At 42.5% G+C, this 25353-nt stretch overlaps 1 protein-coding gene across 1 annotated transcript in view; it reads left to right on the forward strand.

Moving 5' to 3' along the window:
• Positions 1-25353, forward strand: part of PRKX (protein kinase cAMP-dependent X-linked catalytic subunit) — a 199074-nt gene that overhangs the window by 144415 nt on the left and 29306 nt on the right. Inside the window, exons 3-4 of the mRNA XM_088451658.1 lie at positions 5221-5484; positions 22881-23000. Coding sequence (XP_088307784.1) covers positions 5221-5484; positions 22881-23000 — 384 coding nt within the window. The remainder of the gene's footprint in view (positions 1-5220; positions 5485-22880; positions 23001-25353) is intronic.

Consider the following 25353-nt stretch of genomic DNA (forward strand, 5'->3'; position numbering starts at 1 on the left):
CTGCAATCCTAAAAACACTTGGCCCCTTCTTAGAGCACCCCCAGAACCTTATTTCACTAGTTTACGAACTTGTCCCCCCACTTTGTGCTTTTTTTTGTCCCCAAATTCAAAGTACTACTTTAGGGTGTTCCTCACTTTTGTTTAGGGATTTTTTAATGCAGTTGTCCTTTGGGGGGCAGTGTCCCAAGGGTTCTGAGTAGTTTCCCCACCTTTGCACCCCATAATAAAAAATTGCACTTATTTTCTCCTGCTACTCAGAGGCAAATCTTTTTCACCTATTACATTGCATTGACTTTACGCGTACGCGAAAAGCGGATGGAATTGAATAAGGAGATAAGTTTCTAACTGGCAACAAGTCGCAATCGGCAATACTTTTTTGCGGATCTTGGCTTTTCGCTTCTAACTGAATACGGCCCTAAGATGCACATTTGAGCATAAAAGACGCTAAACCACTCGCGCAACTCACTTCAGCCAGGCGTAATGCGCTGCTTGGGTATTGAGGCCAGGTGAAGGAGAACACATCTGTAAGCAATGTACTAGTAAGGCTCCAATAATTTTGAAACACAAGTCGGATTTGACTATTTCCCAGTCAATAAAGGCAGCATTAGATATGGGATGTCGTAGACCATACGGCCGCCTCTGAATAAGGTCCTGTATCCTTCCCAAAACCCTGAGCAGCGTTGCCACAGAGCTTTTGGGCAGCGGCATGTGTCATACATTTGATTGTGTGTGTTGCCAGTGGCATGGATACATTCATGCTTAAAATATGAATTATCTGATAGAGCACTGCGTAATAAGGGCATGCACAGCACTATTCAATGCTTATGTCACTAGATAGTGAAAGAGAAACGTTAATATCCTTTATTCCTTGCCATGATGTGGTACATCCCGTCTGTCTTCTGGTACATACAGCGGTTGATTACTGTGGTATGTGCCTAGAATATCGCAAAGAACAGCTCTCCCGATAAGAGCTGTTCTTTGTGATGGCTCCAATGAGAGGGACTGGTTTAAGACTCAGAAGTCTCTCTGGCGTTCTTCTGTGCAGAAGGACGCCGGGGGTGATGGGACGGATCCGATTGGATCCCTCTCAGGAGAAGCGCCCCGAAAAGAAGCCCATAGGCTTCTATTGGGTAACAACACCTGAAGATGGCGTTACGCATCAGGACAAAGTGCTTAGTACATGTGGGGTATGCGGTAAAACCCCCGAAAACTGAAGTTTTGGGGGTTTTACTGCATTTTCCCCTTTAGTACATCCTGCCCACTGAGTTTATAACAAATAGTAATGGAACAGATTAATTGTTCCTGAGTGTAGGTTTTCACCTGATACGGGGCCTTCTCACATGCATGGTTTAGTGAGGACCTATTAACGTCACTGCATGCTTTATAGGGAATCAGTATGGAATCCCGGCTGTCGCATGGCCGGCAGTTCGATACCCGGCAGCGGCAGCCCGACAGATCAGCAGAGCCGGCAGCGGAAGCCCGACAGCGCTGGAAATCCTGATCGTCCCTAAGGTAAGTATAAACTAACCTAACCCTCTTTATGGGTGCCTAACCCTAACCGCCCCCTTCACTGCTGCCTAAACCTAAGTCCCCCGGGGGTGCCTAACCCTAACCTCCCCCCGGGGGTGCCTAACCCTCCCTCCCCCTAGCCTAAACCTCCCGGGGGGGGTGCCTAACCCTAAGTGCCCCCCGGGTGCCCTAAACCTACCCCCCCCCCCGCGGCTGTCCACTCGCGGTGCCTGGCATCCCTTCGATCGAGATGCCGGTCCCCTGTCGTCGGGTAAGAGACAGGCGTCTAGATATAGACGCCGGTCATTTATCCCACGCCGGAATAAAGCAGCCGGGAAGCCGGCTGTCTGTATTAAGGCAACCGGTTTCCCGACTGCATACCGCTTTATATAGCTGCATATTATACCAAAATGTGACTGATTGGAGGTATGGTGCAAGTGCGCCCTGATCATTATTGCTCGTAGCAAACCAGGCGCACACGTAGAGGTGGTTGCATCGCAAGATGTGTACAAGTTTGCATATGGGCAAATGTATGTCAAAATCTTTTTTACTTATTTATATATTTTGCCAGGGAAGTAATTACCCCCTGATTACTACTATATATTCAAAGATCTTTTTTTTTTTATACATTCTAACGAAGCTGATTTATAAATATTAAAAGTTACGTCTTAAATTCTTAATACTACAAATCATTTTTATTTTTCTTTATAAGTGCCCCAGAAAATAGTCATCTTTTTTTCTCCCATTGTATACAGTCTACAAACCACTGACTCTGGGTGCACCACCAACTACTTATATGCCTTTAAGATTGACATTTTGGAATCTCACAAATGTTGGTAAATTACACACAAATACTAATTATGTCTTTAAACTTTGAAGATCCTGTGCAGAGCAGAGTCATCCCGATTTCCATTTCTCTCTTTCTATAACAATAGAAACACAGATAAGCAAGTCTTTCCTGTTTTTTATTTTTCAGGTAATTCCTCCAAAAACTAACATTGCTAGGTAATTATGGGGTATGTATGTTTACAGTTGGTGAGTCAAACAAAATTCAGATGGTTTTCTACAATTTGCATCCAAATGCTTTTCTATAGTGAGTCATTGTCAATTGAGTAATGAGTCAGTTTCCTCTTTTACTATTGGGAAACATATAAGGGTTTCGCTTGGCAAAACCATGCAGCAGTGAAGCATACCTCTCACCATTCTGACATTACATCTGTACAAATAATCCCCACCATGATCTGTCCAAACTCCTCCCAGAAACGGCCATTTTGGTCAAAACTCTTCCCCTTTCTGAGTGTGCCAACTGGGACTGGTCAACCAAAATCTGAACATTTGAGGGGTTGGCTGTAAGGTAAAGCAGTTTTGAATTGCCTGGATCTCAAACATTTGGAGTTGGTGGGGGGTGACAAATCCCTTAAGTCACAGTATGAAAATGAACCTGTCCAGTGTTTGTGTGCTGCATGCAGTAGCAGGAAATACTTTCACTGTATGCAAATAAAATGTTTGGGAGACTCCTTCATTTTGTGCACGTCTCACATAGTCCTGGGATAGTAGACCAGAACCACTGATCTCACCCAACGCCCCAGTGAAATACGTGGTCTAAGGACTTGATGACTTGGCATTGAATTGCATCATCATAGCCCAGCTGCCGCAAATCACAGGGTCAGCATTTAAAAGTAGACAAGTATGATTTGTACCCTTTACTCTAATCCTGGCCATACACTAGCGCGATTTCAGGCTTATTGCCCGATATTCGACACGTCGTATGATGAATCATGTGGAATTCGTGTATCATTTAGGTAGGAATATGATCCAATGCGCGTTCCCGCAGCTCTTAAAAACGTATCGTATGATCAGATGTGCAGCCCGTCATATCTATCGTGATCGTATGCAGATTGTGCCATGTATTTGCGCATGCGATGCATCGTGCGTCTGACGGTCCGGGCGGCGTCATTTGTTAAAAAAAAAAAAGACTGATGCACGCACGGGTAAGGGAGATCCGTGATGCATTCATCTGTCTTTAGTAAAATAAAAACAGATGCAGGGATGGTTCAGTGAGAACCATCCGTGCATCTGTGAAAAAAAATTCATTAAGAGTGTTTTAAATCCCCCCCAAAAGGCAACCAGCCCCAGGCTTTTAGTGACCAAGTGCTGGTTGTGCAACATAAGGGGGACAAAGCACAACCAGCACCGGGCTAGTCAGAACCAGCCCCGGTTTCCAAAATATGGAGGACAAACGACGTATTCTGCGCAACTTGCGCTGGGCTCTGATCCGGTCCTGGTTCTGGAAATACAGGGGGAAAAAATGCATAGGGTCCCCCTGTATTTTCCAGAACCAGCATCAGCCTTTTTCTAGCGGGGGGGCTGATACCACAGCCAGGGGAGCCCTTTCACCGGGTCCCCAAGCCGCAGCTAGTCAGTTCAGACTGGGGATCCCTGGGGAGCTGGGGACTTCAGGCCTAGACTGATATCCCGGGGCTATCCCGTATGCTGGTACTTGGAGAACTACAAGTACCAGCATGCGGGGCATTAAGGGCCCGCTGGTACCTGTAGTTCACTTGTACAGAAATGTTTAAATAAACACAATACACACACCGTGAGATTATAGTTTTAATACACACATACATACCTACATACCTACATTACCTGGACTGGTCCTCTTGTCCCTGAAGGCATCCTTTGTCTTGGTAAAACAAAACAATCCGACCCACGAACAAGGTAACATCCTTTAAGGATATTACCTCCCGAATGAATTGCTCAAACGCAGCATTACCCTTTGTAGTGCTGTGTATGAGCGTTCATTGGCTGAGAGAGGTCAGCCCCTCCTTTCTCAGCCAATGAACGGCTCCCACCATTGAAGTTAATGGTGAGAACCGCAGGGTTGCTAAAGGTTAATGATCGTACGTGAGATCATATGAACATAAGCACCAAATCGTGCAGACGGGACTGCCAGGGAGCTGACGGGGAGTTCAAGGGAAATCGTAAGATGAATCTTATCTTATGCTGGTCGTATTAGTGTATGGCCAGCATAAGAGCTCATAACATATTAGATGTAAATTGTAGTTATGCTTAATCCATATGGCTACTGCTCTAGAAGGCTTATGTCCCATGTTAACTTTGTATAGTACTTACTGCCCTTTTGAAAACCGGTTTTGTTACTTTTAACCAATTATTTGCTGTCTGTTCTTTTGAAGCAAATGTCAAGTTATTGGTCTATCTGCTTTGGAAATTAGTTTTCGCCTAATTGTTGTGTTTTACCTATGTACATCTAGTTGTGTCTATGTTTCTGAGCACCTCACCTTAGTATATATTTGAATGTTTCTATACGTTAATCCATTTTTTTGTATCAATCTTTTTTTCTTCCACAAATCTGTCAACTTTGACATTTTCATTATCTTTTATTATTTTTATAGAATGCATTATTTTGGTTAACACTTGAGTCTAGGGCTTTATGGCTTTACCACAGCTGCAAACAATTGCTTTGTGTCATGTATACGGTTCCCTTTTTTCATTCTGCAGAGTATTGATTATTTGCAATCTAAATAAACAACAACACTCTCAAAATCTGTTATGACGCTGGTGGGTTAAAACTCTACACACTCCAATAGAGGAGCTATCTATACGTATTAAGTGCTTCCAGTTTAGTATAGGCAAAAAAGCATGATATTGACCCTGAATAACGTGCCATTTTTTTCTTTCCTGCCATAGGTTTTGGACCTCTCATGATGATCGCTTCTTATATATGCTAATGGAATATGTACCCGGGGGTGAACTTTTTAGCTACTTGCGTAACATGGGACGTTTTAACAACAGCACTGGACTGTTTTACTCTGCAGAAATTATATGCGCAATAGAATACTTGCACTCCAAAGAAATTGTTTACAGAGACTTGAAGCCTGAAAATATATTGCTAGACCGGGAAGGTCACATCAAGCTAACAGATTTTGGATTTGCAAAGAAGCTGTCAGACAGGTACTGCGTACGCTATGGTCAAATTGGAATTGTTTTATTACTTGTACTTTTGGTTGTTTTTCTGTCATCGGTAATTTATCTAGAACTGCTACTTTACACGGACCAGTCAGTAAAGAAACACAAGCTGAATAAGCAGCATAACCTTTATCAAAAGAAACAGAACACCTAGAAGTGACCAGATACCTACTCAGACACTTAAATATCACGCATGCACCTTATATTCTCAGATGTTGTTTTCATGATGACTACAGCGCTTATTGCTGTGAAAGAGAATATAACGTGCAAGACCAAACTGAGCATGGCAATTGGTAACTGCCAGGAAAATAAGACATACTGTGTATCTATTGATTTCTAGGCCATGCCATCTTGGCTACCCATACTGCAGCAATCTAATATTATTGCCTAAAATGTGACACCTGCCTCAGGCTGCAGCTTTTGGTGGTGCACAGAAACAATGAAAAAGAATACTGCAATGCATTCCCTGTTGGTATACTCAGCAATGACTAAGTGACCATATATGTTCTTATATAGCACACACTACTCATATGCAAATATCTGTTTTCTTGTCGTGGTGTGAGATGGAAGCCATTTCAACTGCTACCTCAGGTAACATAATTATTAACAATTAATTATTTACACTGTAGACCCTTGCTCTTGGCTAATTTTTGAATACCAGATAAACCTAAAATGCAATTGCTTAATATTCAAGACTAAAATTAATTAAATAGATGTAAATATTTACACTGAAGTGCCAGAAGTCATTGGGATAGCAAATGTAAATGTAATGGTTGGTGATGTCACCGTACTGTGATGTCTTGGAAATCCCCAGACCTGCATCAGTTGTAATCTGACATCTCGCGAGTCAGTTTCAATTTCGGCTAGGCTGCTCATGGCAAGGTGATGTGAATTATTGGAGTTCGAACGGGGTATGATAGTGGGTGCCCGATGGATGGAACCCATTTCCAAAGTTGTGTGGAGGTTCAACATTCCTCAATCTATGGTGTCACATGTGCACCGTAAATACCTTATGGAAGGCATTACCACCCACCGTGGACAGCACAGCGACCGATCATGAGTGCTTAGTGATCACGGCCAGCAACAGACAAGCCACACTGGCTTAAATCACATCCACATTCAATGCAGGAGGTACCAGACGCAAAATTTGACACTGGAGAGCTGGCAACATGCGGAGTTGTCCGATGAGTCACTGTTCTAGTTATTTCAGGCTGATGGTAGGGCTCAGGTGTGGCACAAACCCCATGAGGCCATGGACCCCAGTCATCAACAAGGCACTATGCAGGCTGGTGGCTCCATAATGGTGTGGGGTGTATTCACATGACATGGGCTGGTCCGCCTGAACATGTCAATGATCGGTAACCGCTAAGTTGCATTGCTTGATGACCATTTGCTTCCCTTCATGGATTTCATGTACCCCCACATGCAGCAGGATAATGCACCATGTCATCGGTCCCAAGTCCATAATTGGTTTGAGAAGCATTCTGGAGAGTTCCGACAAATGGTGTGGCCACCACGTTCGCCTAACATGAACCCAATTGAGTATATATAGGACCTGGCGGAGCCTGCACCTACAAATATCAGGGAGAGGGAGCTGTGTGAAGCTATACAGATGTCATGGCCAAAATCTCTCCAGAGATCAGGGGCGTATTTATAATGGGTGCAGGGTGTGCAGTGCACACGGGCCCCTGGGTCCAGGGGGCCCGCACTGCACACCCTGTTCCCATACTTTTTTTTTTTCATACTTATTTCTCTGATGTCCCAGTAGCGCACCCATTTTCCCGACGTTTTGTGCATACACAGTAAGAAATCCCAGGAAAAATGGCTGCTGCGCCATTTTCCCGGCGAACTGTGCATGCGGAGTAGACTCTGGGCACACTTTAGTGCCGTGCATGCGCAGTAGACTTCGGGCACACTTTAGTGCTGCTGTCAGTTTGCTGACAGTAGCAGTGGAGAGAGGAGGGGGACTCGGACGGTAAGTGATAAGAAAATGATTGTATTAGACTGTACTGTATTACATATTGTCAGTGTATTATATATGTATTACATATTTTTATTTTTACGTTTTTAACTTGCTGTGTGTACCATTATTTTGATTGCTTCTTGCCCTATCTCAGAGCGTCTAACACGTATTAATGCAGTCTGAGTACCTACATCTAAACATATTAAACACACAAATAATTGTAGTGTAATTTATATGCATATTTGTTTTTGCCTGTGTCCCTGTCTAGAAGCTCTGTCTTCTTCCCTTACAGCAAACTTTGCTGCCTATTCGAGAACTCAGAGGAGCTAAACCACAGTTTATTCTGGTAGCTGTTCACCCTAAAGGTGCCCATACACGGTGCGATAAAGCAGCCGATCCAACGGATTGGTACGATTTGGCTGCTCTATCGTATCCTGTATGGGTATGATATCGGATAGAGCACGCACCCACGAGGTCGTACATAACGCCACCAGATCTTACTGCAGGTTCAGTCGATATGGGAATGCGATGTGCGATCCCATGCAGCGCTATGCAGGTGGGGGAGGGGAGTGCCGGCATATCGGGATTGCGGCCACCCCGATTGCACCGTGTGTGGGTACTGCCTGATATGTCGGACGTCTGATCCCCCATCGCAATGCACGATGCATATCGCACTGTGTATGGCCAGCTTTACAGTATTTACATTTTCAGCTTCTATGCAGAACTATGTCAGCAACAAGACTACTGTCATTTGGGGACTTTGTTTGCCTGTTTATTTATGTTCTGTACATGTGAAATTATGATTTCACTTTTCACTCTAACATACAGCAATTACTGCGCTTGTGTCCGATAAATAAATGAAGTAAAAAGCACAATTCTGTTTGCTCTCTATTAATAAACAGGAGACTTGGATGAATAGTACCAATATGGTTTTAATATAAAAAAATATATAGACACATAAAAATACAATAAAAGAACCAAATGCTACACACAAATGGAGCAGCACCTGACAATTACATGTGTATGATGCCTCAGCCCTAACAGCTTCAAAGTGAATAAAAAATTAACTTACTTATTGCTCAACTGAGATTCCAAGCCACACAGAGAGGCTACTTAGCTGCACTGCAAAATTCCCCAGGTGTATAGTGAGGTAGCTATTTGTTGTAACATTAATCAATTGTTAGTCATTCCAAAAATCCTCACTTATAGTGCAGGCATGCCGGTTATTTAATATTCAGCAGTTAGTAAACACTGGCGTCCCAGTGTTACACAAAGTTGTCTGCCGTTGTGAACCCCTTGGAAAAAAGGGAGGCTGCCTCAATCTTTAAAGCCGGTGTCCTTTGTTGTATCCAAGGGTATGAGCAATACACTGATTACTTTAATGGTGCGGCCCCACCAAGGTCCGTTCTGGCCGGTGCTCTAATCCCCACACAGGGCTACGGCTGGAGGTATAGATGGAGCTCACACTTATAAGCAGCGACTATTAGCGGTCTCTGTCCCGGGCCGTTCAGTACAAAGATCTACGTATTTCGCAGGATGTGCCGAAGTAGTGACATGAACTCACACTAACATGCAGCGACTGTTAGCGATATTTTTTCGGCTGTTAAGCATAATATACCGGAGCAATGGCAAGGACCTCGATAGCCTGGAAGGTGACGTCAACGCGTTTCATGCAAATGACCGGGACTTTCTCAAGACTTAATTTTTCTCAGGAGTTCATAACGGAAGACTGGGATGCCAGTGTTAACTAACTGCTATTAATGGCTGTATATTAAATAACCGGCATGCCTGCACTATAAGTGAGGATTTTTGTAATGACTAACAATTGATTAATGTTGCAACAAATAGCTACCTCACTATACACCTGTGGAATTTTGCAGTGCAACTCAGTAACCTCTCTGTGTGGCTTGGAATCTCAGTTGAGCAATAAGAAAGAGTTATTATTTATTAACTTTGAGAGGCATATGTATCAAAGCTTGATGTGAGATATACAGTCAGGTGCATAAATATTGGGACATTGACAGAATTTTCATATTTTGGCCTCTATTCACCACCACAATGGCTTTGAAATGAAACAAACAAGATGTGCTTTAACTGCAGATTTTCAGATTTCATTTGAGGGTAATTACATCCAAATCAGGTGAACAGTGTAGGAATTACAATGGTTTCTATATGTGCTTCCCACTTTTTAAGGGGCCAAAAGTAATGGGACTATCAACTCAAAAGCTATTTCATGGACAGGTGTGAGCTATTCCCTCGTTATTTCATTATCAATTAAGCAGGTAAAAGGTCTGGAGTTGATTCTAGGTGTGACATTTGCATTTGGAATCAGTTGATGTCGACTCTCAATATGAGATCCAAAGAGCTGTCACTATCAGTGAAGCAAGCCATCATTAGGCTGAAAAGAGAGATAGCAAAAACATTAGGTGTGGCCAAATCAACTGTTTGGAACATTCTTAAAAAGAAAGAACGCATCGGAGAGCTCAGCAACACTCAGCTCAGCAGACTTTCAGCCAATCAGCTTCTAACTTACATTTGGCTGTGTTTAAGAAATAATAGTTTGGAGCTGGTTGGTTGGTGATATATATTTCACAATTTCATCTCACATCAAGCTTTGATACATATGCCCCTGAAGCTGTTAGGGCTGAGATATTATTACACATGTAATTGTCAAGTGCTGCTTCATTTGTGTATAGCAATTGTATTTTTATGTGTCTGTTTTTTGTTTTTATTTTAATATTAAAACCAAATTGGTACTATTCATCCAAGTCTCCTGTTTATTAATAAAGAGCAAAGAGAATTGTGCTTTTTACTTAATTTTATTTATTGGACACTTAACATATTCAATGCTAAGCGCAGTAATTGCTGTATGTTGAATTATTGTTTCAGATCTTATATCTCTAGGGCCTAAACTAGATCCACCTTACTTGCAGCAGGTACTGAATATATAAATATATATATATATATATAATTCTACATGGATCGGCACTCACACAATGGGTATCCAGCAACTCCGGTGCCCTCCGCATTAATCCATTCAATAGCAGCAACAAATGAACGGCGGCACTCAGAGATTTTCCATATCAAAATGTGTATTTAAATACCCATAATATGCACCAACGTTTCGGGACCACAATGTCCTTGACAAAGGGACATTGTGGTCCCGAAACGTTGGTGCCTATTATGGATATTTAAATACACATTTTGATATGGAAAATCTCTGAGTGCCGCCGTTCATTTGTTGCTGATAGATATGTATATATATATATATATATATATATATCCTTATTACAACAGCGCCAGGAAATTGCAGTGATTCACTGCTCAGTATGATTTCACTCTACCTTTTACATTTTTAAAAGTGGATTGATCACTTTTAGGGGCATATGTATCAAAGCTTGATGTGAGATAAAATTGTGAGATATATACCGTATATACTCTAGTATAAGTCGACCCGAATATAAGCCGAGGTACCTACTTTTACCACAAAAAACTGGGAAAACTTATTGACACAAGTATAAGCCTAGGGTGGGAAATGCAGCAGCTGGTAATGCCCCCAGTAGTAATTCCCCCTGGTTGTGCCCCCAGTAGTAATCCCCCCTGGTAGTGCTCCCAGTGGTAATCCCCACTTTCAGTGCCCTCAGTAGTATTCCCCCCCTGGTAGTGCCCCCAGTGGTAATCCCCCCTGGTAGTTCCCCAGTGGTAATCCCCCCATTTAGTGCCCCCTGTAGTAATCCCCCCCTGGTAGTGCCCCCTGTAGTAATCGCCCCCTGGTAGTGCCCCCAGTAGTCCTCCCCACAGTAGAGAGACGTAATAATAAAAAAAAAAAAATAAACACTTACCTGAAACCCCCGCTCCTGGTCCCGCCACTAACAGCTCCTCCGGCCGCTTTGCATGGGAGAGACGTCCTTACTCATGACGTCTCTCCCATTACCCACTGCGGGAGCCGGCAGATGGCTCCCGCAGTGGGAGCAGCAGCAGCCGCTGAGAGTCTGACAGACTCTCAGCAGCTGCTGATTACAACAAACACACAGCTGCCGGCTCCGGCGGCTGTTTGTTTGTGCTGTGTAGCGCTGACCGAACTCCGTCCGGTCAGCGCTACACACTTCACTCGAGTATAAGCCGAGGGCGTACTTTTTCAGCACAAAAAATGTGCTGAAAAACGCAGCTTATACTCGAGTATATACGGTATCACCAACCAATCAGCTTCTAACTTACATTTTGCAGGCTGTGTTTAAGAAATAATAGTTTGGAGCTGATTGGTGATATATATTTCACAATTCTATCTCACATTAAGCTTTGATACATATGCCCCTTAATTCAATGTTACTAATGATACTTTGTTGATTGTTTTATCCTCTTATATCTAACATCACTTTCTAAATTTAAAAATAATTTTATTAAATTTTAAGGTATACAATCCAGGACATAAAGGGCCTTATGTAGAGTTTGCATTAATTAGGGCATATATTGCTCAAAAGAAGCATACGTGGAAACTGTGCTGATGTTCACCCATATGCAGAGTTGTTGGAGTCTTGAGGTGCAACAGTCTGGTTTGCTGCTAGTAATTATCATTCATTGGGGTAGATGTATTATAGCGGCACTTACCGTGCCGCTATAACGCTTCCCGCTTCGCCTCTTTACCGAGGCGAAGCAGGAAGCACTACCGATGAGATGTATAAACATCTCATCGGCCGGAGAGGGGGAGCCTTAACTCCCCCCTCCGGCGCTACCCGCTAGAGACAGCAGCGCATCAGCCTAGTGCTGATGCTCTGTGTCTCTTCCCGGCCGGCTCCACTGAGCATGCGCGGGATCTCGCAAGTATCGCGAGATCCCCGCGAGCTGCCCTGGAGCCGACAGCAGGGACAGCGCTGTCCCTGCTGTGGAGATAGGGCAGCGCCAGGTTGTAGCTGTCGATAACGACAGCTACAGCCGGCCGAACGGTCATACGTTATCACCGTTCATACATAGCCCTGCCGTAGGCGCTGCTATCTTGTAGATAGCAGCGCCGATAATGATGCGCCCCTGTCTTTTACCGCCCAGACCCCCGATCATACATCGGGGAGAAGCGGTATCAGCGCACATAACGTGCGCTGATACCGCTTCTGGGCTTCTTACATCTCCCCCATTATGCTGTGTGCAAAACATACATCTGCAAACAGGCTTATGTCCAGCTATTCGTGTTAGTGATACGCACTCACTGACCTCTGCCTACGCGGGATCACCCCGTTACAGGCCATTTCTTCCCCTTTGGTAGTAAGTATAGATGTGATTGAACTGTGTACTACTCTGTATCGCTCACGTGTGTGAGCTCTCTGCATCCATGCAATATACGCTGCCCGAACGGGCATGCATTCAACTCTGCTGCAGCCCCATGATATATAGAAGAGACGTGTACTGTATGTAAGTGAAAGCTGAATACATCGCCTCATCTGTCATATCGGTTGACTCCTTTACTGTTGTGCTACCAGCTGACACATTATTAGTGTCTCTTGGCACTACCAAGCCTGCAGTAACTTGATTAACTCTAATATGTGTCAGTTCCAGCAACCATAATATGTTATCAGTGGGTGTCACAGGGAAGGGTCCCCAACTTTATCAGGCACTACCTGAGGGGGAGGAACGTAGCTTGAATTTTATTTTTATAGACTTAACCATTGGGAGTTTGAATGTCTGGCATTGTTATTTCTGTCCTATAGTGCTCTACCCTTTGCCTTTTGTAAGCAGAAATCGTATTCTTCAGCAAAACACTATCTGGTTACTATGACAGTTTAGGTTTCACCGCTTTGTTGTGCTGGTGTTTCTTTGCCTGTTTCTTCACATCCGCTTACTTATTTATAGATCTGTTAGCTTCCTGGAGGGACAGATTATTAGTTGTTGCCTAGTAAAGAGTTGCAACTAGATTATGGGTCATTTTAGGTTCTAACAGCTATGGAACAATAAACATCTTCAGCTTTATCTGTTTGTGCTTGATGGAATGAATGCTTACCTTTTTATAAATATATATGTTTTATATATACTGATATCATTTATTTTTATAATTCTTCTATAACCCCAAAGCCATTCCTATATGCCTTTTATGGATTATAGATTTTTTTTTGTTTTAAAAATTCTTTATTTTAGCTACACATTTTGCAGATCTGATACAAATTACATGAGTTTAGCATATTTGAACTTTGCCATATGTGCAAGCCCATTACATGTTAGCAATCAAAAAATGCTAAACCTTGTACTTTGTGTTTTCTTCTAACAAAGGGTCTGAAGCATGTTCTGAGAGACTCACTGCAGCATAGGGGCATATTCAGTTAGGTGCGAAAAGTCCCGTACTTTTCGCATGCCGGACTTTTCACCGACATCACTGGTTTTCCATGCGGAAAAGTATTGCGCTTGTCCCCGCTTATCCCCATATTCAATTAGAAATCGGCAAAAACGGGACCGGTGAATTCGGACCTGGCAAAAAGTACTGTCAGATTTGGGGAAATCAGCATGAGACCCCCCAAAAGATGCACTGACATTATGGATCACAATAGATAGCCCCGAATATGCCTGCTGAAGGTATTTGGGGTACTTGAATGCTGTCAATAGTTGCTAAGTAGCGTCTTTGCAGAAGTGGTGAAGAACAGCATTTAGAAGGTTTTTTTGCAGAAAATAAGTAGTCCCAGCAAATTTGGGGTACATGAAAATAGGTGCTAGCATATTTTAAAGTTGCTAAAGTGAAGTTTTAAAAAACTTTAAAAATCTACCTGCCGCAAGCACCTGCAAACTTAAACACACCTGGGGCATACCTGGAGTCTATTTCACTAGTTTTTAAGTTTGTCCCCCAACTTTGTACTTTTTTTGCCCCCTTTTTCAAAGTCATTTTTTGGGGTGTTCTTAAGTTTATGTTAAACTTTTTTTTGGCACAGTTTACCATTGGGGCCCTGTCCGTAGGGTGCAGGGTGGTTCCCGCAAGTTTGAACCCCAAAACTCCAATTCTGCACTTTTTTTCGACAGCTTTCATAGGCGAATCTTTTTCGCCTATTCCTTTCCGCATCGGCAAAAAGTCTTTGGAATTGAATACGGGGATAAGTTTTCGCCTGGCGAAATGACGACATTGGCGATACTTTTCCGCAGAAACTGCCTTTTCGCAACTAATTGAATACGGCCTATAGTATGCTAGGTACTTAATGCTCAGTAATATGTAATGGAATAGGAATGCTCATTAACACTTCACTGCAGACGATGTTGGAATTAATGCTAAGTGAAGTGAACACGTCATGAAGTATTGTCTAATTGTTGATTGACTACATAATATTAATAATGCATGTGAGCTAGAGTCCTAACCCTATCGGCTTACATCTAGAGCTGTTGCAATGTGGTTTAGGTTGGTGTTAAAGATTGGACGCATCATTATAACATTAGCGTACATCCATTATTTACTTACAGAGGACCACATGTTGTAACTATGTGATCGGAATTTCATATTCAGAGTGAGCTTTTATACCAGCATGAAGGCATTGAGCTAGCAAATTTCTGACACATTTTAATTATACCATATAATTGGTACATTCATCTTTTACTGATCTGATCGGATTTATACTATATACTAATTGATATGAGAAGATTATAATATTGCAAAGATAGAAAAAATACACTTTAATTGTACCTCAATTTAGGTCTCAATATAGGTATTTTGCTACCAAATTGGCTGTAATTAGTGTGTATATTTTATATTCCTTTTTGAGTGACACAATTGCTGTATTGCATAATTACTGCATACTGCTCAATGACTTCTATTCTAAGAGCATTTAAAAACACATCATAAAGAACATGCCTTTAATAGATCACTAGAAATTTAATATACTGTACAGTATATAGTGAACACTGATAATCTTAACTTACACTGCCATCTAGTGGCAGGAAGAGTTTATTGTTGGTTTATTACTATGTTGAAATAGCAAGCAATACATTTTTAGGATAAGCCAAAAAAAATAATTCTTATTAACCATATAATTTTTTTTTTATTTACGCTGTTGTTTTCTGACGGTAGTACATAAATAAATGTGGGATTTCTCGAACATTTGTTAGGGATCCTTATTAAATAGATATGAATACTGGGTATACCATATTCTATACCAAATGTACAAGTTGTGTGCAGTATTTTTCCACAATTTATTTGGCTGCCAAACAAGCAAGTACCAATCACCTACTTAGAAGTGACCCTGTGGAACCCATCACAGTGCTACATATGTCAGGAACTAAAAACATGCTGATGCCATACCTAGTATCAGTTTTTAACCATGCCTTTCATTAATGATAACTCAGCCTTTATCTCCCAAAATAATTCTTATTAGGTACTCATCTTTAGCCTAGGATATCAGGACTGTGTGATATTACTTAATCTTTAGCTTGTTGGTGTTATACAGTGTGCTTTAATAGCTTTCCCATTGAATAGAAGATGCTTATTCTGCAAAGCATGTAAAAGTCAAGATTTTTTATTTTTTTTACTTAGCAGATGAAGAGGCTTTATTGCTAATTTTAAACTGAAGCACCCTCCGATTCCCAGTGTCTAGTCTATTAAGCTCATTCATATATATCGACCTTCAACGTAAAATATAATTTTTACTGTTGAATTTGCACTTCAGCGGCCTGAATTCTGCAGGAAATGTCCCATTTCTCAGTGCTCTTACCATCAGAGTGAGCTACATTTTACACTCGTCAACATGTCTGCACATTTCTGTATAAATGGCCTCGTTTGCATAACAATTTGTACGCACTGCGTGGGGAGGGTTGGTGCAGCCTGGCGTGAAAACACTGACAACGGCACTAAATTTCACCCCGATCTCATCACAAAAGCTCAGATTTTTGTACGCAGCTCTCTGGGGCAGCTAACAAAAATCTGTGAGTTTGGCCAAGTGTAAGTGCAGCACATGGCAGCTCTTACTTGCGGGGAAAGCCGCCTCACACCTATTTGACTCAACAACCCTGATGTCACAAGAGGGGAATGATTGTTGAATGTTTTGTTTAATTTGAAAAATATAGAATTTATTTGTTACTTTAATGATGGATAATAACGGGCCAACAATAATTCAAAATCGTGTACAGGTGGCTGAATGGTTATTCTTCATGTTAGTGGCAGCAGGATAGTCTCCAATGAATAGTAACTAAATAAACCCTGATACCCATCAATAGTACAGAATACATTACTTGCCTGGATTAATATATATCAAAATCATTTAAACTACGCGCTATACTGAATTCCACAAAATACCCTGGGGAAAAAAGGGGACTGGTTTGGTATAAAAAATAGTTAGGAATTACAGCCATTGCCAAAAGTTTTGAGAACAATTATTGGTTTTCACTAAGTTTGCTGCTTCAGTGTTTTTAGACCTTTGTGTCAGATGTTACTATGGTATACTGAAGTAAAATTACAAGCATTTAATACGTGTCAAAGGTTTTTTTTGACATTTACATTAAGTTTATGCAAAGAGTCAATATTCGCAGTGTTGACCTGTCTTTTTCAAGACCTCTGCAATTCGCCCTGGCATGCTGTCAATCAACTTCTGGGCCACATACTGACTGATGGCCGCCCAGTCTTGCCTATTCAATGCTTGGAGTTTGTCAGAATTTGTGGGCTTTTGTTTGTCCACCTGCCTCTCGAGGATTTACCACAAGTTCTCAATGGGATTAAGGTCTGGGGAGTTTCCTGGCCATGCACCCAAAATTTCGTTGTTTTGTTCCCCGTGCCACTTAGTTATCACTTTTGCCTTATGGCAAGGGGGATGTATTTAATAGACCGGCAGACGCAATGCCACCGATCTAAATCCCGACTGGACCTGCCCGACAAGGGACTTAAGAAAAGCGTTGAAATGCTGACGCCTATCTTAATCCCGACGCCGGAGGACCAATCCCCACCATCCCGATCGTATGGTGATGGGTAAGTATAACACTTAGCCCGGGGATGGGGGGGTTAGTTTTAGGGACCCCCGGGGGGACTTAGGGTTAGGCACTCCCCTGGGGAAGGTTAGGGTTAGGCTAGGGGAAGGGGGGGTTAGGGTTAGGCACTGGGGGGGAGATTATGGATAGGCAGCCCGCTGGGAGGGTTAGGTTTAGGGTACGGGGAGGGGGGTTAACTTTAGGCACACCTGGGGGGGGTTAGGGTTAAGCACTAGGAGGGGAGGTTAGGGTTAGGCACCCCTAAAAGGAGGGTTAGGGGGGCGAAGGGTTGGGGTACTTACCAACGCCCTTCGGGATCTTTCCCTGTCAGACTCTCATAGTATGGATTTGAGCCGCCGGTATTTCAATCCTATTACATGGGAAGGTGCTCCATCATGCTGTGAAAAGCTTTGTTAGTCACCAAACTGTTCTTGGATGGTTGGGAGAAGTTGCTCTTGGAGGATGTTTTTGTACCATTCTTTAATCACGACTGTGTTCTTAGGCAAAATTGTGAGTGAGTTCACTCTCTTGTTTCAGAAGCAACCCCACACATGAATGGTTTTAGGATGCTTTACCGTTGGCATGACACAGGACTGATGGTAGTGCTCACCTTTCCTTCTCCGGACAAGCGTTTTTCCAGATGCCCTAAACAATCTGAAAGGGGATTCATCAGATAAAATAACTTTACCCCAGTCCTCAGCTGTGCAATCCCTGTACCTTTTGCAGAATATCAGTCTGTCCCTGATGTTTTTCCTGGAGAGAAGATGCTTATTTGCTGCCCTTCCTCCAAAAGTCTTCGCCTCACTGTGCGTGAAGATGCACTTACACCAGTGGTGCCCCGATCCCGCAGCTGAATCAACTTTAGTAGATGGTCCTGGCGCTTGCTGGACTTCTTGGGTGCCCTGAAGCCTTCTTCACAACTATTGAACCTCTCTCCTTGAATTTTTTAATGATCCGATAAATGGTTGATTTTGGTGCAATCTTACTAGCAGCATAATCCTTGCCTGTGAAGCCCTTTTTGTGCAAAGCAATGATGACTCAACTTGTTTCCTTGCAGGTAACCATGGTTAACAGAGGAAGAACACTGATTTCAAGCTCCACCCTCCTTTTAAAGCTTCCAGTCTGTTATTCTAACTCAATCAGCATAACAAAGTGATCTCCAGCCTTGTCCTTGACAACACTCTCACCTGTGTTAACAAGAGAATCACTCACATGATGTCAGATGGTCTTTTTGTGGCAAGGCTGAAATGCAGTGGACATGTTGATTTTGGGATTAAGTTGATTGTCATGGCAAGGAGGGACTTTGCAATTAATTCCTATTCATCTGATCACTCTTCGTGACATTCTGGAGTATATGCAAATTGCCATCATAAAAATTGAAGCCACAGACTTTGTGAAAAACAATACTTGTGTCATTCTCAAAACTTTTGGCCATGGCTGTAGATAGACAATGACTAGGTAGACAACAGATGTTAGACAGGCAATAGGTCGAAAGGGTCAAAGGGCTGACAAAAAAAAATAGTTGATACATTTTTTTTGTTGTTTTCTAACCCTAATCTTCACTTTAAGCCTCACCTTGGAGCCTAAGCCTCCCTCCTGGTGCATAACCCTAACCGTTTGGGTAAGTGCCTAACCGTCCCTTCTAGTGCCTAACCCTCCGATAAGTGCCTAATCCTAACCTTAAATAACAACCAAAAAAATGTGTTGACCATTTTTGTGTCAACCTTTTGGCCCATTTGACCCATTTGTATCTTTTGACCTTTATCCATGTCGAACTTTTTTGTGTTGACCTTTTGTCCCTGTCGGTTTATTGCCTGTCTAACATCTGTTGCCTATCTAATTACTGTCTATCTATTGACTGGAACCCAAAAGGGACACACACAAAGTTTCTATGTTTTTAATTTACATGGTTATGCCTTGCTTTATAAGGAGACATGATTATTTTATTATTTTTTTTATTATTCATAATATTACTTCGTAATTTTGACTAGATTACATGTCTGTATTTTGCTTTGGTTTGCCAGACATTATGTAATCTGCATATCAATAAAAGCAGTAATTAGCGGTTCCTGCAGTTAATTGAATCGGGCAGCGCGTGATCAATTAGCTGCGGAATAAATCTTGTGACTAATTGTATTCCCCCTATAGTGTAGTGTAATGTTAATCTAAGAGCGAGAGAGACTAGTAGAACCTTTGAAGGTAATTGTCATTAAACAGCAAACAAATGCAGCTTTATAGATTTTTGAGGATTTTCTTTTTACTGACTAAATTTAATATGAAAATAGTAATATATGTATGGACTTTTGTAAATAATATATGTTTAAACAATTATTTCTGGAATCAGCAACTGCTGTGACATGTTCAGTTAATCATAAGAATAATGCGCCCTCTACTGTACATTAAGGATATTGCAAGTAATTTTAGGTTTCTGTATCTTGTAGATGTTCATAGAACTCAGTGAACCTGGATACACACTTAGGCCCTCATTCAGAGCCGGACGCTCTGAGCAGAGCGCACGCTCTGAATGAGGGCCGTCCTCCATAATTATGGAGCGTTCTCCTGGACGCTCGTATAGCTGTGGGTCACCACCCACAGCCTATACGAGCGTGCAGGTTGATGGCCGCAATGGTCTTGACCATCGCGACCATCGCCACTGCGAGCCGGAGCCAGTGATGTCAGTGGGCCGGCTTCTGACGGTAGGCGTTCCCTTGGGAACGCCCCCGTCTGGGAGGCACGCCCACCAAAGGGGGCGTGCTGTCAATCAACATCGACAGCACGCCCCCTTTGATCAGACACAACGAGCGAAGGAAATTCCTTCGCTCATCGCGTCTGGCGCATGCGCACGACGGAGCTCCCTACGTCGTGCGCATGCGCAGTGCACACCATCGACCCACTTGCGAGCGGACAGCCGCTTGCGAGTGGGTCTGAATCAGGCCCTTAGGCCGGATAATTGCATAGGTGTGTATGCAGGTGTGTTTGCCGATAAACGACTTTAAACGCTCCTGCAACTGTTGGAGCAGGAGGTTGTGACTTTTAGCCCTGCTTAAAAATTGTGATACCTGACCTCCAGATACCCTTGAAGAGAACACACACTGTACAGGGTGCATACTGATCGGATAATCGCTCGGAGGGGCTGTGCATTTATCGGATCTGCAAAGTGTGTACTCTGCTTAATTTCCAGTCAGTAACCTCAGTGTTCTCCCCAGGCTGTTTTTTGCGGGTGCACCACCCGACACTTTGGGAGCCTACAAGTGGGGACAGTATCTGGGAACTGTATAAAAAGGACCATATCCTACAGAGTTTGCAGCTTTTCATAATCAAACAACTGGGCCTCTAATAAGAGAATTAACATATAAAAATATTATTTCAAGTTTAAATCATTATAAGGTCAGGATTTAAAACATTTTATTATTGCGAAGGCCCCACCCGGCTACTTCTTGATACCACCCGGCTGGAAACATTTTCTGGGGAGAACACTGAACCCTTATCTTTGACAACCTCTGATATCACTAGCCATCGATGATGGCTGAGGGGTTTCCCTGTTAAAATATAAGCACTAAAAAGTAGTGCATACCTCCCAACTGTCCCCCTTTCGGCGGGATAGTCCCGCTTTTCAGTGACTCTAGAAAATGGTTATCAACAGTACCAAGCAATGCAGGACAAGGATATGGTTTATACACTTTGCTGCATTAGCGATCATAAAACGCAAGCAGCATGGTGTCAGCAACCAAGTGTTAGGTGCAGTTTTGGGGAGTGAGGAGTAAGTGATAGTATAATTAAGGGAAGGAGAAGTACTTGAGGGAAAAAGGGCCCTGCTCGTGTATAGTGTTGTTTTTTGTATGTTTTTTGTTTGTGCAAAAAACTGTGATCCAGGTACAACAGTGACTAATAGCTTACGTGGATGTGGCTGTCCACAATTGAATTTAGAAATGTATTTCTTGGATTTGACACGCATATTGGAATGGAGTAGTCTAGGGCAGGGGTGGGCTTATAAGCGGTCCTTCAGCTGCTGTTGAACTAACATACCAGAATGCCCTGCTACAATTTTAGCATGATCATTTAGCAAAACTGTGGTAGGGCTTGCTGCGATGTGTAGTTCTACAACAGTTGAGGGGCCGCTTATTGCCCACCATAGGTCTAGGGGTAGGCAACATTTTTACAAGCCAAAAATGTTACCTGAGTACCATAACCATTACTATGTAATTATACAAACATTTTCAATGTGAATAGAAATGTACTAAAAATGTTAGTGGTTGTCCTGACCTTTCTTTATTGAAGCTAGTTTACTCAAGTTAAGTTGGTCATTTGAAACCTGGAGTAGAAGAAATACTTTAGAATTTTATACTGTTATTTGGACTGTAAATAGGGCTAACTGTAGTTCACTCACCAGAGTTCCAGGCTTGGGTATGCAGGCCAAGCTTTGGTTTTTGATTTGGAGAGGGTTTAGTTCATCATAAGGGTATCTTCTGTGAGGGAAGTAGGTGGATGAGCAGGGAAGAAGCACGCTAGTAGGAGAGGGACTTAACCACGAGTGCCACTCAAAACATCCTCGAGTGCCGTGTTGTAACACTAGGGCCATGGGTTGCCTACTCCTGGTGTAGTCAATGTTGTAAGCTCATGTGAAGTTTCAGAAATCGGTCCTGGGTCCTGATTTTTGAAGGCTCTCCCCATGACCAATTTCACAAGCGCTCCACCCAGTACCAATTAGATAGCTCTCCCAGAATGAGCCCTTGCAGAGCATAACCAAACAGAGTTCAGCCAATAGTGTCGCCTTTGCTAGCCTAGCAGTGGGATGCTATTGGCTGAGCTCTGTATCTATCACCTAACTGCAACATGGTTATGCTCTGCAGAATTCTCACTCTGGGGTGATCTATCTAATGAGATTCTGCCTCTTTAAGACGTGGGAGGCATCTTAGATGCTAGGGAGACCTGTGACTGGGCCTGTGAGTCATGCTTTGCTTTGTACAGAGATCTCCGGAGTCATGATTAGCAGTCGCAGAGATCCCTCCCATCAGAGTTACAGAGATCCCTCACCCGTCCTTAAGAGGCAGGGTGTGGTTTAAATGGAGGGAACATTGCAGAGAGGGTAGACAGAGCGTACAGGCATGCACTGTCTCAGCGTGCATGCTGGGCACAACCTATATCTGTGTCTAACCTGTAAGTGGCCGTCATCTGTGTGAGTCTTCAAAAATATTTAAACTTTTTCCATTATTGCCAAGTACTACACTGCCCCCTTTCGACTACTTCGTTAGTTATGCCACTCGGCTGGCAAACTTGACATTAGGGTTAGCTTAAAAACTGCTTGTCGATCGTATCACAATGTCAACATTTTATTTGTGTGGAGATGCTGTTGACAAGGTGAACAACAACAAAATATACATAATCCCATATTAAGAAGTTTATGTTAACTATACAGTATGCAAAATAAATATCTATATAATAATATTAAATATGTTGAAACTATATAATTGATCTTTTTTTGTTGTTATGTCTCACATTTTAGGACATGGACACTGTGTGGTACACCAGAGTACCTGGCACCTGAAGTTATTCAGAGCAAAGGACATGGAAGAGCTGTGGACTGGTGGGCCTTAGGCATTCTAATATTTGAAATGTTATCTGGGTAAGTAGCATTCTTCAATTGTAGTGCGTGGTTCTAGTATATTGGTGAACGATAGTGACAAGATTTTAAGATATATTTATATTTTTACTTCGAGTCATCAGAAATCACCACAGACACTGTACTCACTAGAAAATGTATATTAGGTGTGTGTATGAATATAAGGAGGTATGTTGCACACCATAATTGCCCAGCATGACTGTGACAAATCCTGGCATCATTTCTTTGTGCTATTGGGACCCTGCTTCTTCCTCCTAACAGACACAGAGATAGATGTATTATCCGGCGATATGGGAGAGGAGGAGTGGAATCAGCGCACGTTATGTGCGCTGATACCGCTTCTCCCCGGTGTCTTAAAGTGGGGGTTGGTGCTAGCGCCCCTGTCATTATGGGCGCTGCTATCTAGAAGATAGCAGCGTTGATATGCTGGGCAATGTATGAACGGTGAGTGCCACTGACCGTTCTGGCAGCTGCAGCTATCGATATCGACAGCTGCAGCTGTCATTGTCCTATCACCACAGCAGGGACAGCACTGTCCCTGCTGTGGTGGCTGCCAGCTCCAGGCTGCACGCAAGAACTTGCCATGCTTGCGAGATCCTGCTCATTCCCATTGGAGCCGGCTAGGACGGGAGCCGCAGCGCTGACAGGGTATCTCCCTAGATGTATGAGGACACATCTGAACGTGAGGAGACAGTGTTCTGATGCAAAGGTGTTCTCCAAGTAAATGGCCATAGCAGAAGTAGGTTTGTGCAGGGGAAAACAACTGTTCGAGTGAGAATATTGTAGATTAAAGATCCAAAGACAACATTATCTACTGTACTACCCTGGCCGATACCCCATCACTGACTTCCAATACGTGGATATTATAGGTGTTAGACCACAGTGATATATCTATAGTGATCAGTGTGTCATATCAATGAGACCAGTGTGTAGTGATCAGTGTCATGTGCAGATGTGTCCTCTTTAATCCTTGCCGATCGCGCTATAAATGTACACACGCATCGCGCCATGAGATTACCCAAAGCAGTGTACGCTTCGGTACACTATGGCATGCACTGCAATCACAGCATGCAATCATATGGAGTCATGGGTGCGTATGAAGTGGGCGTATCTGCTCGCGGGTGCATGCCTCACGCCATGCGTGGTGCGATTTGCTGTGTACGCAGCTAAGATGCAAGAGGACATATCTGTTATTTCAGTGTAGGGATAGGCAGGAAGTGCCAAGTAGTAGGAGATGTGTTTTGTGATATGGTTACTGATACTGCTATAAATAGCTTTGTAACATTATCATGATTGAGTGTTTCTGATCACCCAATCTTTTTCTACACTATTTCAAATGGTCCTTTATAATGTTTAACATTGAATATTAGTGCTAAGGTTATCAGTATTGTTTCCTTTTAAAGTATTTTGGTTGTTAACATAATAGTAAATGGTTTTGGCAGTCTATGGTGAATATTAATCTTACAGGATAATTGACACTTGTATTATAATGGAGTTCTTCTTAACAGCACTAGATGGCAGAATGCTATAGCATTTGAGGTTATTTGTTAAATTGGCAGTTAGGACGTGCAGAAACCAGTACATCTTTTTATATATCTGTCTATAGGAAAAGTCACATAGTAATCTGCAATTTGTTTGCTTAACAAGCACAAATAAATTATATTTGCTTGTCAAGTGCTTGCAAACAAGTGTATAATCACAACAATTATGATTATTTGTCAATGTTCATGAACGATTACTGCACATTTCTTAAAAAGGATTTTAATTCTACACCCAGACAGAGATAAAAGAGGTCACTCGGATATTGGAATTATTTTTTTATTGTATAGTGCATTGCACACACTACATGTGCTAAAAATTATTTTATCCTTCTGTGTCCCAGTTCTTCGAAGGACATTGTGTAAAATAGCACAAACAACAGTCCAAACCAAGTTTTCATACTGGAGCATGATCTGGTTCTGCTACCTATAGTTGACGTTTAAAAATGGTCAATAAAGTTGTACTTTTATTATGTGGCTCATACATCTACGGGCCAATTCCCCGATCCAATCCACTGTTTGCCGATGTGATTGGATCCGCTAGATGGCGGACTCCGTTCTGCAATTTGTAGGGGGGTTGGTAAAGTCCAACATGTTTAAAATCCCAGACTCGCTGATTACGATCATTTTGGGTTGGAATCAGCGAATATAGAATTTCCGACATATTAGAATTTGCCGATACACTACCCAAGCATTGGGAGGATGGCAAATTTTCCCGATACACTCCTGATGTATGGACCCCGTTATGCTATATTCTAACTGTGACAGCAGGCAAAATAAAAACCTCCAATATGACTGTTGCCAATTTTGGGGCTCAT

Source organism: Taudactylus pleione, unplaced genomic scaffold, assembly GCF_031769625.1.
Source record: "Taudactylus pleione unplaced genomic scaffold, aTauple2 ptg000026l, whole genome shotgun sequence".
Taxonomy (NCBI): domain Eukaryota; kingdom Metazoa; phylum Chordata; class Amphibia; order Anura; family Myobatrachidae; genus Taudactylus; species Taudactylus pleione.